Source organism: Antechinus flavipes, chromosome 3 (assembly GCF_016432865.1).
Source record: "Antechinus flavipes isolate AdamAnt ecotype Samford, QLD, Australia chromosome 3, AdamAnt_v2, whole genome shotgun sequence".
NCBI classification, from domain to species: Eukaryota; Metazoa; Chordata; class Mammalia; order Dasyuromorphia; family Dasyuridae; genus Antechinus; species Antechinus flavipes.
This window is the reverse complement of record NC_067400.1, coordinates 545,575,678-545,591,419: the sequence shown is the minus strand read 5'-3', so window position 1 is coordinate 545,591,419 and position 15,742 is coordinate 545,575,678. Positions and strand designations below refer to the sequence as shown.

The following is a 15,742-nucleotide window of genomic DNA, read 5'->3' as shown; positions in this document are numbered from 1 at the left end:
TGTCCAACATCTCTAATAATAGAAACACACATTTAAAAACAGAACAGGTCCAATGGAAGAGACACAAAAATCTACTGAAGAGAAGACTGACTCAAAGGTATATCAATATAAGTCATTCCCCAAGTAATAAATAGTTGAAGGATAAGAAAAGGCAGTTTTCAGATGAGGTGATCAAAGCCACATATAGTCATGTGAAAAAATGTTCTAAATTATTATTGTTCACAGAAATGCAAATCAAAACAACTCTGGGACACCATCTACACCCCTCAGATTGGCTAATATGACAGAAAAGGAAAATGACAAATGTTGGAAGAGATATGGGAAAACAGACACTAATGCACTAATGTAGAGTTGGAAACTGATTCAATCATTCAGGAGAGCAATTTGGAACTAAACCCAAAGGGCTATCAAATGGTGAATACCAGTATTTTTGCTCCAGCAGTGTCACCACTGGGTCTGTATCTCAAAGAGATCATAAAAGAGGGAAAAGGACCTACATGTGCAAAATGTTTGTAGCAGCTGTTTTTTGTAATAGCAAGAAATTAGAAACTTAGTGGATGCCCATCAACTGGGAAATGGCTGAATAAACTATGGTACATGATTGTGATGGAATACTACTGTGCTATAAAAAATGATGGACAGGAGGATTTCAGAAAAACCTAAAAAGACTTATATGAACTGATAAAAAGTGAAGTGAGAAGGATCAAAAGAATATGAAAAACCACTCCAGTATTTTTGCCAGGAAAACAAAAAAGGGGTCATGAAGAGTTGGATATGACTGAAATGAATTAATAGCAACCTTCATAGCACAAACTAAGCATAGTACCTGGCACATAGTAGACACTTAATAAGCATTTATTATGCTTATTATATAACTGAATTATCTACCTACTTCTCTTTTTTAAAAATAAATCTCTTAACCATACCATTCAGGAATTCTAGTGACTTATCCACCCTTATTTTCTCTCCTTTCTTCCAATGAAAAATAATTAAACAAACAACAAGTGAATGAATGCATGAATGGACAGATGAATAAATAAGTCAATAAATAAATCAAAAGACAAAACAAAATAGCAAGCAAATCATGTTAAGAATTGGAAAGATGGAGATTTGATAATATGTATTTTTAAATGGGATCTGTATTGAAATTTCATTCCTATAGGGACTGCCTATTTGCAGTCTGTACCAGTTATCTAGTCATTATCTAGAAAAAGAAAAAAAAAAAGCATTCTGGAATAAGAAAAGTCAGCTGATTACTGGTGGAGATTTCTCTGGCTAAAGCACAAACCGTCAAGTGGCAGGTGTTTGGTGTTGGCTAAATATATGTTTCCAGTTGCTGGGCTGCCACTAGGGCTCCAAATTCTGGGCCAGCAAGGGGGAGAGTTAGCTGAGGTCAAGCACTCTTTTCAGGCTTTCAGTGCAGTTCATGGTTCCATTACCACCACTCTGTTGGCTGGATTTAGCTAAGCCACAAGTTAATGAACAAAAAAGTTGAAACCCAAGGGTTCTTTGCAAATGCAGAGAAGAAGCAAGACTTTGTAAAATTATGTTGTAGCTATAATAAATGATGCAGTAAGAGGGTGCTGTCACCTCTGGAGAAAGGTGGTGACCAAAACTGAACTGTGAAAATTAGATAAAGGTGACCGTCCATCTTTTCTTCATGTACTTTTGCCCAGGAGTCTATCTTTTTTTCTGGGCTTGATATACATCATTCAATTTACAGTAGTTTCTAGATACCAGTTATTGAGGATAAAGAAAGGCAAAAACCAAATCGCTCTTGTCCTCAAGCAGCTTTCATTTGATTTGGGAGATAAAATATGCAGACAGATAAGTAAGTACAAGCTAATTTGAGGAAGGAGAGAGAGAACTAACAGCTGAGGCTCAAGGGAATGGGAAGGGGTCAGGAGAGGCTTCATAAATCTAGAAAGGTCAGTGGTGACCAGATGGCAGAAGCTTTAAGTGACAAGATGAAGATCATATCTCTTATCCTAAAAGAAAGAGGAATCTTTTCAAGATGTTTGAGTTGGGAAGGGACATGGTTTTATGTTTGGGAAATATTAACTGGAAATCTGTAGTGGAAGATCAATTGGAGAGAGGAGAGAAAAAGCAATCATATAAAGTCTCATCACTGATCAGAAAATAGGAGGCACCATCAGATCCTTTTGAACAGAGGTAGGGGGAAAATAAGAATTTACATAGTGCCTGCTATGTGCCTGGCATTGTGCTTTGCTTTACTTTACAAAGATCATCTCATTTTATCCTCACAACATAATATTGTTATTACCATTTTACAAATGAGGAAACTGAGGCAAGCAGATGTTATTATGACTTGCCCAAAGTCACACACCTAGTATCTGAGGCTGGATTTTAACTTAGGTCTTTTTTATTCCATTTTCTACTCTTGCCACAATGAGACCTAGTTGTCTCAACTACATATATTTGTATATGTTTTCTCCCCTTACATCCTGTGAGCTCTACAAAGGCAAGAATAAAGCTTATTTAAATTTCAAAATTCAGCCTGTGCTTAGCACAGTCTTCTGTCTACATTGGGCACTTAATAGATTCTTATTAAACTGAATTGAAAAGTGAGTGCAGCTGCTACTTCCTCAAAGGCAGGTGTCAAGAGCAGTTGCTTAAAAAAATCTTGGGCTAAAGCCCAAGCTCTTGAACTGATTGACTTCTGTCAAAGGTTATGTTTGGTGGCTCTTTTTAATCACAGGTGCTGTCTCCTCCAAAACTTGTTGATTTTCTCCCTAACTTCTAGCCTCCCTTGCCCTTAAATGGGAGAAAATGGGAGAGATAACGCATACAAAATGCATTGTATAAGAAGGAGCTGCTTGAAGTGATTGGCCAACTTAACACATCTTGGGCAGACTCAGGTCCTCTCATCCCATTTGTGATCATTCTATGGATTGGAGTGGGATATCTTTTTATTCAGGCTTTTAAAAGTGGTTAACCAGGGGTCCTCAAACTTTTTAAATAGGGGGCCAGTTTACTGTTCCTCAGACGGTAGGAGGGCCGGACTATAGTAAAAACAAAACCTTAGTTTCGTGGGCCTTTAAATAAAGAAACTTCATAGCCCTGGGTGAGGGGGATAAATGTCCTCCGCTGCCGCATATGGCCCGCGGGCAGTAGTCTGAAGACCCCTGGTTGTTAACAAAGCTTGCTCTGTGAATGAGGGCTACTGGTTAGGAATTTGTTTCCCTTAGCTCTGCAACCTTGAAAATGAATTTTGTTATGCTGGGCTGGAGGGACTAGCCTGCAAAATCTTTTTTATAAGCTCAATGTCACAGTAATAATATATCAGATAACACTGAACACTGACAGCCTGAATAAGTACAATTATTAGAGCTTAAGTGCAGAGTACATCTTAAAATTTTATGAAGATAATTATTAAGCTGCCATCTGATTTCATGCTAATTTGACTCAATTTCTTTCAGTGACCTCCTTCCTTTTTTGGTAAATCTCTCCAAAAACATGGCTGTGATGAGGAGCAGAAAATGAGAGTGAAATCGACAGCTTCTAAAGGGAGTTGGCTCATCTAGACAAGAGGGGAGGGTTCCGGCTCCTGACACCCATCTGTGAGGATTGCCAAGCAGATGATCTGACTGCTGGGGATCACGGAACATATGACTTCATACATTTTTCAAGTCTTAGTCCCATATATGGATGTGAGACTCAGAAAGTTAGAAGTGTCCACCACTTTTTTCTTCCCGACTTTGCAAATTTATTTTTCTCTCTGCTCACCTCTATGGTATTTGTACCTACATAGAATATAGCAGTACAGTTACTATGACTATGTCATGTGTTCCTACAAGTCTCAGCTCCACGACAGGAGAGACTATCTCCCATTCTTGATCTCCTTCCACTGCCCAACACAGTGCTCTGTGTATACGAACTGCTCGTAAGAGCGAACAGAATTTATCAAATGCCTTCTAGGTTACAAAGTACTGTGCGAGGCAACAGGAGAGAGATACAAAGCCTAGGAATGACATTACCCTAGCTTTCCTGGAGTCCAGTGAGGAATTAGGACAAATATACACCACAACAATTATATCAATACACAATTGGAATTCTGAGGGAATAATAAGCATGGCAGGGTTAGGAAGAAGAATTAGAGAGACTTATGGAGAATTGTCCCCAGAGCTGAACTTCAAAGAATTGGTGGGAATTCAAAGGGTGAAGGAGGAAAAACAAACCACTGAGAATGATTAAGAGCAAACTAAAAATCTCATGATAATCAACACTTAAGCCAGGTAAAGAGTTTTATCATCCGTGGCACAGGGAACCACTAAGCAAAGAAAAACACAATGCTGGAAAAGTACAAGGTGAGGCATGTCCAGGAGAGAATTAATATATTATGATGGGAGCACAAAATATTCATGAGATATAGATAGGCAAATAGATAAGTAGCAAGTTAATGGAGGACCTTGAAAACTAGGCTAAATAGTCTGATTTGACAGGTAATCTCTAAAGTTTGAGTTAAGAAAAATTCAAATTTGGCCTAAAACACTTGACATTTACTACCTGTATGACCTGGTGCAAATTACTTAACCCCATTGCCTGCCTCTCCCCCACTCCCAAATGCATTCTGTGTATTAGTTTAGGAGTGCTATGAAGGTAGTCTTGAAAAAGTGAAAGTAGAGATGAGAAACCAGGGCAAAGGTCTACTGTTTGGTCGAATAAAATGAAATGTAAAACTAATGAAGGTTGAAGAATGGGGAAAGCATTGTTTTTCAAATTGAGATCTCAAAATCCCTTCAAAACCCAAGAATCTGTGATTACCTTATTACCATCTTTTACTTAATCATGCAAAGGTTATATTTGCTACAGAAAGGCAGACCAGGTCAACAAATAATCAATTAGGATTTATTCTTTGCAAAGCACTGCACTAAATGCTTGCCAGTCCATCAACCCACAAACTTTGTTAGATTGTTAGATCTAATAAAGACTGGGTACCATTATATGACTTTTAGGTTGCTCAAGAAGGCATAGTATGTTTTCATCCCACAGATAGGAATGAAACTTAGGACATTACTATGTTTGACTGGTAACCTACTCTATTGCCACTGAAAGCAAAAAAAAAAAAAATCAAAGGCTGCATTTTGGAGTTCTTTGCATCTCCCTTTTCTATATTCTTGGAGTGGATTTCTTGACTTTGCTTTCAGATTGTGGACTTGACAGAATATGACTAGGCTATAGTGTAGGATGGCTCAGTCTCCATTTCATCTCTCATTTATTATGCATCTCAGGCTACTGCAAAGCACAAATTATTATTTCATTTTGGTCCATATACACCCACATACCCATGATGACTTGAGATTAGCAAAGTGCTTCCTGTTCCAAAAGGGTAACTCAGCAAGAAAACCTTTTGAATCCCAGACATCTTAAACTTATTCAAAGATGGAAAAAACATGAGACAAAAGCTGGAGATACAATCAAGGATACTGCAGGCCGGAGGGTCCAGAGGTGGTGCGGTAACCTCCCAGACGTTGTCCACTCTCTGAGCAGTGCCAGGTGAAATGTTTGTCCTGTCCTGTGCTCAGCACCCACTCCATCTCCAGAACAAACAGGACCATTGTTACCCTGCTCTGGTGAGCTGAAAAACAACATACCTATTTGTCATGCTAAGTAAGGGGTGGAAAAAGCAGAAAACCAAGAAAAAAAGATTTCAAGAAGAAAGTACCATTCCCTCTGCCACCACCCAGGAAGAACTGATAAAACTATCAGTCAGACACCACCTGAAGTATTCTGGACTGTCAATAAGTGAAAAAAAGTAACTTTGGGTTGAATGACAATCAGCCTGACAAAATGTCTGGACAAATGAAGAGGGTACAGCTGATTTGTTTAGTCTAATAATAACAAAGGTGATAAGCAAGACTTCTTAGTTGAACACAGTGCCTGGATCATAGTAAGTGCTTAATAAATATTTATTGATTAATTAATGATATCAAAAATGCTTAATTTACATATTATTAGTAAAGTTCTTTTTGTCAGATCTCACATATAATTCTGAAAGAAGCAAAAACTTCTTACTCCAAAGCATCACAGTAGGTGTCCTTAACGCCAGAGCATACATACCAAAGGCCTTGAGAATTCAGACCTGTATGCTGTGCTTCTAGTGAAGAGACCTGCTCCCCATCCTCAGAGATACAGACTAACAATTCCTCTGCCAAGATGCTCTTGCAGAATTGCCCAAGGTCCCTGGAGGGATTAATGACTTGCCCAAAATCATGTGGCCAGGTCATGTCATGAAGGAGTTGAACTCGGTTCTTGAGGTAGAAACTGTTTCTTTAACAACTCCTCCCCCTCTCCCCCCCCTTCCCGCCCCCGCAGCCACAAATAAACAGCTTTTTCTCAGAGTGTATCTAAATCATATCTTTAATACAACTCACATAATCTTAATACTACTGAATATGAAAAATATAATATATGACCATCATGACCAGCTCCAATTGAGATCCAAGAGGATGATCAGGCTTTCAGGCTAATCTTCAAGCTGAAATTGCCCAACCTGTTTCATCTATCTGGGAAGTTTTGAAGAGAAATGAGAGAAAAATTCTCTTCCTAAAAGAAACATCAAGGGGTGTGTGCGTGTACACATGGGGGCAAGTAAAAATCTGCTCAGAAAAAAAATAAACCATTGAGTTTTTCAGATCAGAATAATTAGTCGATACTAAGACTGATTATGTGCCAGACACTAAGCTAGTTGTTGGATAAAAATGAATTTCTTTCAAAATAAACAGTTCAAAACTTGATCAAAGGAGACTGGAACATGCTACCACTTAAAAAAAAAAAATGATCATTCCAGCCCTAAAGAGGGTTTCAGAGCAGAGCCTCAGTAACTGCCTGTATAGCTAAGATAGCACTGCTTATGATGTTTTCCTTGTAAGACAAACAGACAAGACAGATGTAAGAGCAGCAGCTCTTCCCACAGTGATGTCATATCTATCTAGACAGCTATATGTGAATACATATACCCTATCCAAAATTTACATATCAAAATATATAGATATAGACTGAATGACTCTCACTCATGATAACATTAGATTAGGATGCAATCTCTGGACTAGAAAAAAGAAATGTTTCAATATGAATGGAAGTTGAACTTCTAACTTAAGGCTCAACTCCACAAACTCAGCACTCTTGTACAACTGTTATCATAGTTTAAAACAGAGCAAGCCCTTGCAAGCTCCAAGGTAACCCAACTCAGTGGTCATTAGTGAAGGAAGGTAGGGGAGTGTGATCACCTGCTTACTTTCTTTTCCTTACTTCTCTATCCCCTAGTCATGGTGAGAAAGGTGCTGCCTATGAAAAAGAAAAGGCAAGATGGATGAGACAGCCATCACCATATTTCTCTCAGAGTGAATGATGAAAGAATTTAGGATCTCTTGAAGGAAAAAGTAACAAGATATTAGGAGAAGCTGGCAGCATTTTTCTCCCTCCAAAATGAGCATGGCTGCAGAATAGGGAATCAACTTATTATAAAATTTCTTTGTTCTACTGCTGGTAGGAACTCAGCTAGATGGATTATTAATTCTTACCAGAACAAAATTTCATCAGCTTTTCTTAACAATCACATCCCATTGTTTATAGTCAGATCTTAGGCTTTCTGATGGTATCAGGCATTTTAATGCAGTCATAGATTAAGAGCTGCATGGGACCTCAAAAGTGACACTCTAACCCCTTGATTTTACAAATTACACAACTGAAGCCACTTGAGATTATGTGACTTGTCTATGGTCATAAACGAAATAAGTGGCACAGCTGGTATTCTAACTTGGTCTCTAAGTTTAAGGCTCCAAAATTATGGCTTTTCCCACTGTATTATGCTTTCTCATTTAAATGACTACAAGGTAAAAGTCTTGATATTGTTATTTTTATCATCACTAAATTTTCCATGGGAGTATTAGTTAATTACATTATATAGTAGCCTTTCCAAAAGAAGTTCAAATGGATACTACCAATGCTAAAGGACAAAGAAATGTCAAGAGTTGTAATTAGTTTTCTTGCCTTTCTTGAAGGTTATGGTAGGTTTGAGATTCTCTGGTAATTCCTTAATAACTTATAATTTGAGGAAAGACCAGGTCAACATCTAACCATCTTTTTTCTGCCAATTCAGAAATCTCATCATATATTGCAGTTTTACCAAATTTTGGAACTCTTGGGGGTAGAATCCTCCCCCTGCCATAGCATCTTTCATATTATTTTATCTACTTGGCACGTTTTCTGGACCTTAAGACTTTATGAAAGTTGGAAGTGAACTGAGGTCAATTAAATATTTCTGCAATTTAAAATGTCCACATAAGAGAGTGAGGAGAAAAAAAAAAAAAAAAAAAAACCTTTCTACCTACTTTTTCCAAAAAACAAACAAACAAACAAAAAAAAAAAAAAACACATGCACACAAAACCCAGCTATAGTTAACTTTGTCAGCCCCTTACATAAAGCTGCCCATTAAAAGGTTCAAGAAATATTTTCTTTTGAGATCTAGTTGAAAAGATATAGCAATCCTATTTCTTACCTTGGTAGTTTTTCACAGGGGTCATCTTGTTGTAATCTTCAGATAAAATAAATTCCTGCAAAATAACAATAACAAAATTAAATAATTAAATAAGCCTATTTTAGGAAGTCAATAGAATTTAAGCTAAGAAAACCATATCTGAGATTTCTGTCAAATCCTTTTTGAGCAGGGGATCACAACATTCATAGACCCTCCTGGCAGTATGTGAATCCCTCTCTGAATAATATTTTTAAATGCATAAAATAAGTAGGATTATAAAGGAAATCAATTATATACAGTTAGCAATAGTTATTATAACTGCAATAATTAAACATTTAAATTATACAAAATACAAATATATTGCTAATTTATATTCAATATTACTATGTAATATTTGGTTATATATCATTATAATTATAAAATTATTTCATACTGTATACTGACTGTGTTATTATAATACATAATATTTAAAATATCACAAAATATGTCAAATATGATATTAAAATATATTAACACCTTTCCAGATATCCCTACTACAGTTAAAGACATCAACATTTTCCCAGGGCCCCAGACTCTTGACCCAGGTGTCATTCTCAACTTCTCACTGTCTCACAATCCTCAATACATCTGATCTGTTGCTGTGGCCTAATGATATTATCTTCCTAATATCACTCACCTTTGCCCCTTCTCTCCTCTGATACCACCAGCACCTTGGTACACCTTAACTCTGGACTATTACAATAACCTGTTAGTGTGTCTGCCTGCTTCTCTTCACTCCAGTCCAGCCTCCATTCAGACTTCCTGTCATCCCCAGGATCAATAACTTCTTTCCAGTATTTTTCTTACACTGTATTCCTTCTTAGGGATCCTTTGACCCAGAGATGCTAACTAGCCTCTTTACTGTTTCTTACATCCAAACATTTTCTTTTTCTTTTTTATTATTAAAGCTTGTTATTTTGAAAACATATGCATAGATCATTTTCAAAATTCATCCTTGCAAAACCTTGTGTTCCAGATTTTTTCCCTTCTCTTCCCCCTACTCCCTCTCCAAGGCAGAAAGTAATCCAATATGTTAAACATGTACAATTTTTCTATACAGATTTCCACAATTATCTTCCTGCACAAGAGGATTGAGGAAGATTAATTTTGAGGTAGTATGCTCTAACCAATGCTAGAAAACAATGGTAATATAACCCAAAAGAATGACCCAATCTTGGAGACTGCTTAAGGATGTCAAGAAACTTGGCAATTCACACAGCAGTGAGCCTGCTTTGTAGGCTTTATAAGTGGATTCATACAACATTCTGACCAAGAAATTTAGTGAGTAAGTGGGTTGCCTTCATTCCATATATGAAGTAAAAAAGTTAAAACAACAACAACACAGCCAACCTTTTCAAACAGGACATTTCCTTTTAAGCACTAGGCGTTTCATCTCTGAGATCATTTTCCATCTATTCTGTACCTAAATCTATGAAAATTTTTATGAAATTCAATAAAAAATTTTAAATTCCTACTATGTGCAAACACTGGACTAAGGGCTAGGGATACAAAGAAAAGCAAAAGGTAGACCCTGCTCTCAAGAAGCTTATAATCTAATAAGACAACATATACAAACTATGAACAAGGATGTTAATAAAGGAAGTGGTTAAAGGACGTATGAAGAAACATATGTGCATCCAAAGAAAGAACTAATAAATAAAAAGTATATGTAGAGTAGTACACACACACACACACACATACACACACACACACACACACACACACACACACAGCTACTTATTTGTGTCTAATGGTAGCCACCTTCGAGGTGGAGAAGGGGGGAGGGAGGGAATAAAAAAGAAAAAATTGCATGATAATGTTGTTGTATATTTGAAAGGAATAGCAAATGCTACAAAGATTTGCAGTTTCATGGACAATCAGTTTTTTAATTGTACTATGTTGTGGAAATGCTTGTTTTATTCCATAAATTAAAAACAAAAAAGGATTGGGAAAGTATAATGGGCTGAAGTTAGATTGATGCACTGAGGTCCCACGCATGTGAGGCTAAATAGTAATTGGACGATACTCTATTAATATATGCTTGGAGAAAGAACGGCCCCACCCACTCTCTGTGCAAGTTTTTTGATGTGTTGTATAGGAAATGATGTAGAGATGATTTTGGTGGGTGAAGGGAGAAAGGCAGAGAGACTGCTGGCCAGGTTCGTGTCGCGACTTCTCTCACTTCATATCACCAGTTTCCCCTTTGCCTCCGCAAAAAATAAAGATCAAGGATTTTCCCTGAACCTGAATTCCTGACTCCAGCTGATTTTAAAATATGTAGTCATCATACTCGGTCATCACACTCGGTCATCACAGGAAAGGCTTCCTGTAGAAGGTAAGATTTTAGCTGAGACTTGAAGAAAGGCAGGGAAGACATTGGAGGGAACAATTGGAGATGAGAAGGAAGAATAGCCAAATGCCCAAAGCTGAGAGCTGGAGTGCCAAATTCTAGGAATAGCCAGGTCAGCATCAATGGACTGAAGAGTATGTGGTGGAAGAGTAAGGTGTCAGCAAACTGAAAGAGAAGGAAGGGGGTAGGTTATGAAGGGTTTTGAATACCAAAATTTTATTTGATCCTGGAGGTGACATAAGTCATTAGTGTTTATTGAAGGGGGTCTATACTTGTGCTTTAGAAAAATCATTTAGGGGCTGCATGAAGGACAGATTGAAATTGGGAGAGTCAAGAGGCAGACAGCCTCACCAGCAGGCTGCTGCAATGCCCCAAGCATAACGTAAGAAGGGCTTGAACTAGAATAGTGGCACACCTGGGTTTCAGTTTGCCCTACTGAAAGAAATTTATAATAATTAACATTTATACACAACACTTTTAAATTTTGCAAATCTTTTTACAAATAGTGTTTTACTTTATCCTCACAGGAATTCAAGTAGTTAGACGATATTATGACTCAGGGGACAACCAATGAAAATGCCAATTATTATTTGTTTCCAAACTTTTGACATTGTCTCTTCTTGAGATGTTTTCCAAAATAATTCCTCAAGGCTTTTAAAAATTAACAGTTGCTAGTTCCAATGATCTTGTGATAAAGAGAGCCATCTACACCCAGACAAGGGGACTGTGAGTCTGGACCATAACATAACGTTCTCACTCTTTTTGTTGTTGTTTGCTTATATTTTGTTTTCTTACTCATTCACTTTCTATTTTTGATCTGATTTCTCTTGTACAGCAAGAGAATTGTATAAATATGTTTATACAGATTGGATTTAACATATATTTTAATATGTTTAACGTACACTGAATTGCTTGCCATCTAGAGGAAAGGGGAAGGGGAAGGAAAACCTGAAACACAAGGCTATGCAAGGGTCAATATTGTCAAATGATCCATGCATATATTCTAAAAATAAAAAGCTTTATTTAAAAAAAAATTACAGATGCTTCCAGAAAGGATTCCTTCTAAGTGTATTTAGTTGGGGCCAATCATTCTTTCTGACTTTGTCTTTTTAAGGGGCCACTGTTGTTTGTGCTATGTTTTAAGCGTGCAAATGTAAATAGTTCCATAGCTAGTAATGATGGAAATAAATGACAATAAAAATGCTTGACAAATCTGCTTGGTTTTTCAACTTTTTGTGGGCTCCTGCCCGATACATAAGTATAAAACAAATGAGATAACAAGAATGATTAGATCTTAAGTTTGTGCTGACTTGTCTCTGACTCCATAAAACAGTGTTTTTCTACTGGTTTGTGAGGGATAATGTTCACAATCTTCTATTGTCAACATTCAGCAAACATGTTTATCTTCTAAATTTGTGTTGTCTTTGACTGTCATGTTTCCCTGTCCAGCAAGGAAATCAAGCATTTGCTAGCCAAGGCCAATTTGGACTCTCAGTTTCTGTATTCTGGAAATGCTTTTACAGCAATTAAACTTCTATAGGAAATAATGGTAATCATGGCCAATAGCATGACCATCTTCCACTGTCCCCTCCCCTTCTTTTACATCAGAAATTCATCTGGTTCTCAGATTTCATTTGTAATTGTTTGCAACATCTTCTTATTGGCCTTTATTCCAATTTAGTTTTGATTTTTAATGACTGCTCTGGATTGATGTTCTGCCTACATATAGATGACTGATCCTAACATTTTCCTCATAAAAGTAGCCAATCAGTTCCTATCTGTTTAGAGAGAGTCAATTTCACTTTTGTATTATTATTTAGTCTTCTGAATATCCAGCAACTCTGACTTTTTAAAAAAGTAATCATAATATGTATATATAAGACTTCTGAGTAGTCTATAAAGTTCTTTTTCCTTTATTATACTCTAACCAGAGGCAGGTGAGTAGTGTAGTAGTAGAGTACCAGGCTGAATGAAGTACACTCATCTTCTTGAATTCAAATCAGGCCTTAGACTCTTACTGGCTGGGTGACCTTGGGCAATTAACTTCACTCTGCCTCAGTTCCCTCATTTGTAAAACAAGCTAAAGAAGGAAAAGTCAAACCACACTAGTATCTTTGCCAAGAGAATCTCAAATGGGGTCACGAAGCATTGGACATACCTGAACAAGTAAACAAAAGCCATATTTCCATATAACATATTCTTCCATTCTCTTCAATGTCTTTCCATTTCTTCTCCTAGCCTGTCATTATTCTATGCCACCTTCACAATGAGGTCACAATATATCAAAGTCTATGTTAGCTAGACTTAGAAAATCTTGTCAAGATCTTCATGGATTTTTTAGATCTTCATGTTGGTTCACAAATTGTAATTACTTTCAGAGTAGCTGTCAAGTGCTTGGGCTCACAAGTTGCAAGATGACATGTTTTACTGCCTTTGGAAGCAGGAATGACAAAAAGTCATCTCACTGAGTCTTTGTTTGTCTCTCATAATTGTGAGTTATCCTTCCTTTCACTTGCAACTTCCATATGTATTTTTGCTTTCATTTATCAGGAGCTTATCCATATTAATATCGTTCAGTTCTCAAAGATCTTATACCCAGAGTACAGACAATTAATGGCATAGATGACCTAAAAAATGATGTGATTCTTAAAGCAACTCTGCCTTCCTCTGCACCAGTTCACTATGGAGTAGAAGATTACTTACGACTTGGGGATACTTTTAAAGTTTTTGTCTGATTGATGAGGTGCTATGACCAAAGAATTCATCACTGACTGTTCATCCTCCTGGTGATAAGACATCTCCAACTGGCTACTTCACAATTGAATGCATTTTCTCCATGTACTAAAGAGGCATATATAGTGCCATTTCATATTTGTAATCTGACAACTCTGATGATTTTTGGTTCAGTAACTAAAGGGATACAAATTCTAAAAGAACTGATCCCAAATTCTACACTGCAAGAGAAATTTCCAGTGAAATTTTGAACCAATTTGATTCAAAGGCCCCAGAACAGAGAAGCACTTATCACAAAATACCAATTAATTAGTTGAGTAATAACAGATGGCAATTAACCTTTCTGGATAAAGAAATAACACTTTATACTAAGATGAAGGACATATTTCTTGGAGAACATTGGGCAAAAAATAAGCAGAACACAAATCAATGATTCCTAGAGTCTCATTATTTACACAGTTTAAATCCCTTCCTGAATAAGTCTGACTGGGTGCATAAAACTTGATCATGGCTATCAACTCAGGAAAAAGTTATGATTTCATAAATCTATGTTGGCATCCCAACTTTCGGCATTCTAAAGGAGTTACCCCATAGGAAAAATACTGACACAAATTCAACCATTTGGATAGTAATTCTCTCGAATGCTATTCTGAATAATCAAACAGATGATGAGAACTCCTGTAGTGAGAACATTCTAGTGGCAAGATGCTAGGGGTAATCGTTAGAGAATTGTCAAATTTTATAGATCTAAACATATTATTTATTGACTCTTAAAAAACTTTACCTGTTTTCCATTCCCCAAAGCAACACAACAAACACCACACCATAGATTGTAAAAGAAATAACATCACCATCAACATCAATAATTATTATGACTTCCAGCATGTGCAAGTGGTTGTCTTCAGGTTTATTAATACAATCATATTTGTCCCAAGAGAAAAGAAAGGAAAGGGATAAAGATGAAATAAGGCAATCTGGATATACACACTACTACCATTTGTTTGGTCTTTCGATCTAAAGGTAAAATATTTCTCAGACTTTTTTGCAGCAACAAAACATACTTTCTTTTGTTTTTCAGTAGTCTTTTCAATTGAATCTTTTTTTTTAATTTATCAGGGATATCACAATTAACAAGGCTTTTTAAAAAAATTTTATCCACCATTTAACAGTATTACCAACAACTTTATGAGAAATAAGGTGCTCGGTGTTATTGAGATTGAGATTGAGTGATCAGTCCTATATTTTACACAGCTCATAATCACCTCAAAACAATTTTCATTTTCCTCTTTACTTACATAAGCTAGTAGAGGAAAATATTATTTTATTTGATTATATTTTCTCTGTTAGAATTATAGAATCTTCTCCAAAAATTCGCTGTTTCATTCTCAGGAGCCATTATAATTTTGCCAGAAGCATGGAATTACATGTAATTTTTATTCTGATAACATAACATATTATCTACATGAGGACTACTAGAAGAAAACTTGATCATTTTATTCACATTTCTTATGTATTAAGTATTTGAAATAGACTCCTGCGTGTATATTTCAGTCAGTATTTTAGTTTTAATGAATTCTTTTTTGCTCTAAATTCTTAGATTTTATCCAATTATCTATTCTGGATATTACACACACACACACACCACTATAGATGCTGATAATGATCAGTTAGCTAATACCGGCAAAATTACTGGATGCATTCAATTATTGATTTTTAGAGGAGTAAGAAACACATTTTTGAGTTAAGGGATTGAACCTGACCAGTCAATCTCCAATGCTAGCCCACACCAGCTGATTAAAGACATTGCATACTACTAATAGAGATAGTAAAGTAAATGGATTTGCATATTGTATTGACCTGGCCTAAAATAGTTTTTTTTAAAGGAAATCCTTAGACTTCCTCATGGAATCTTAGGGTTTTGAGGAAAACGGTTTGCAAAATCTTGTTTTAACAAACTGGGAATATCCTGTATGAAGTCTAAAGGGGCACATCACTGAGTCTATAAAACATCCAATCAGAAATGCCAAGTACCCTAGATTCTTACTCCACATTTTTGTCTCTTCCTTTCTATTCTTACTATTAATACTCCAGTTCTTGTTAACTATATTAATCAATAAGC

General features: G+C 36.3%; 1 protein-coding gene across 2 annotated transcripts in view; it reads right to left on the bottom strand.

The window, feature by feature from the left end:
• The window catches only part of WDFY2 (WD repeat and FYVE domain containing 2), a 149,131-nt gene that overhangs the window by 34,580 nt on the left and 98,809 nt on the right, over positions 1–15,742 (bottom strand). For both annotated transcript variants that reach the window (XM_051987378.1, XM_051987379.1), the window contains exons 4-5: positions 8,523–8,577; positions 5,449–5,599 (exon numbers count right to left, since the gene is read on the bottom strand). In XM_051987378.1, coding sequence (XP_051843338.1) covers positions 5,449–5,599; positions 8,523–8,577 — 206 coding nt within the window. The remainder of the gene's footprint in view (positions 1–5,448; positions 5,600–8,522; positions 8,578–15,742) is intronic.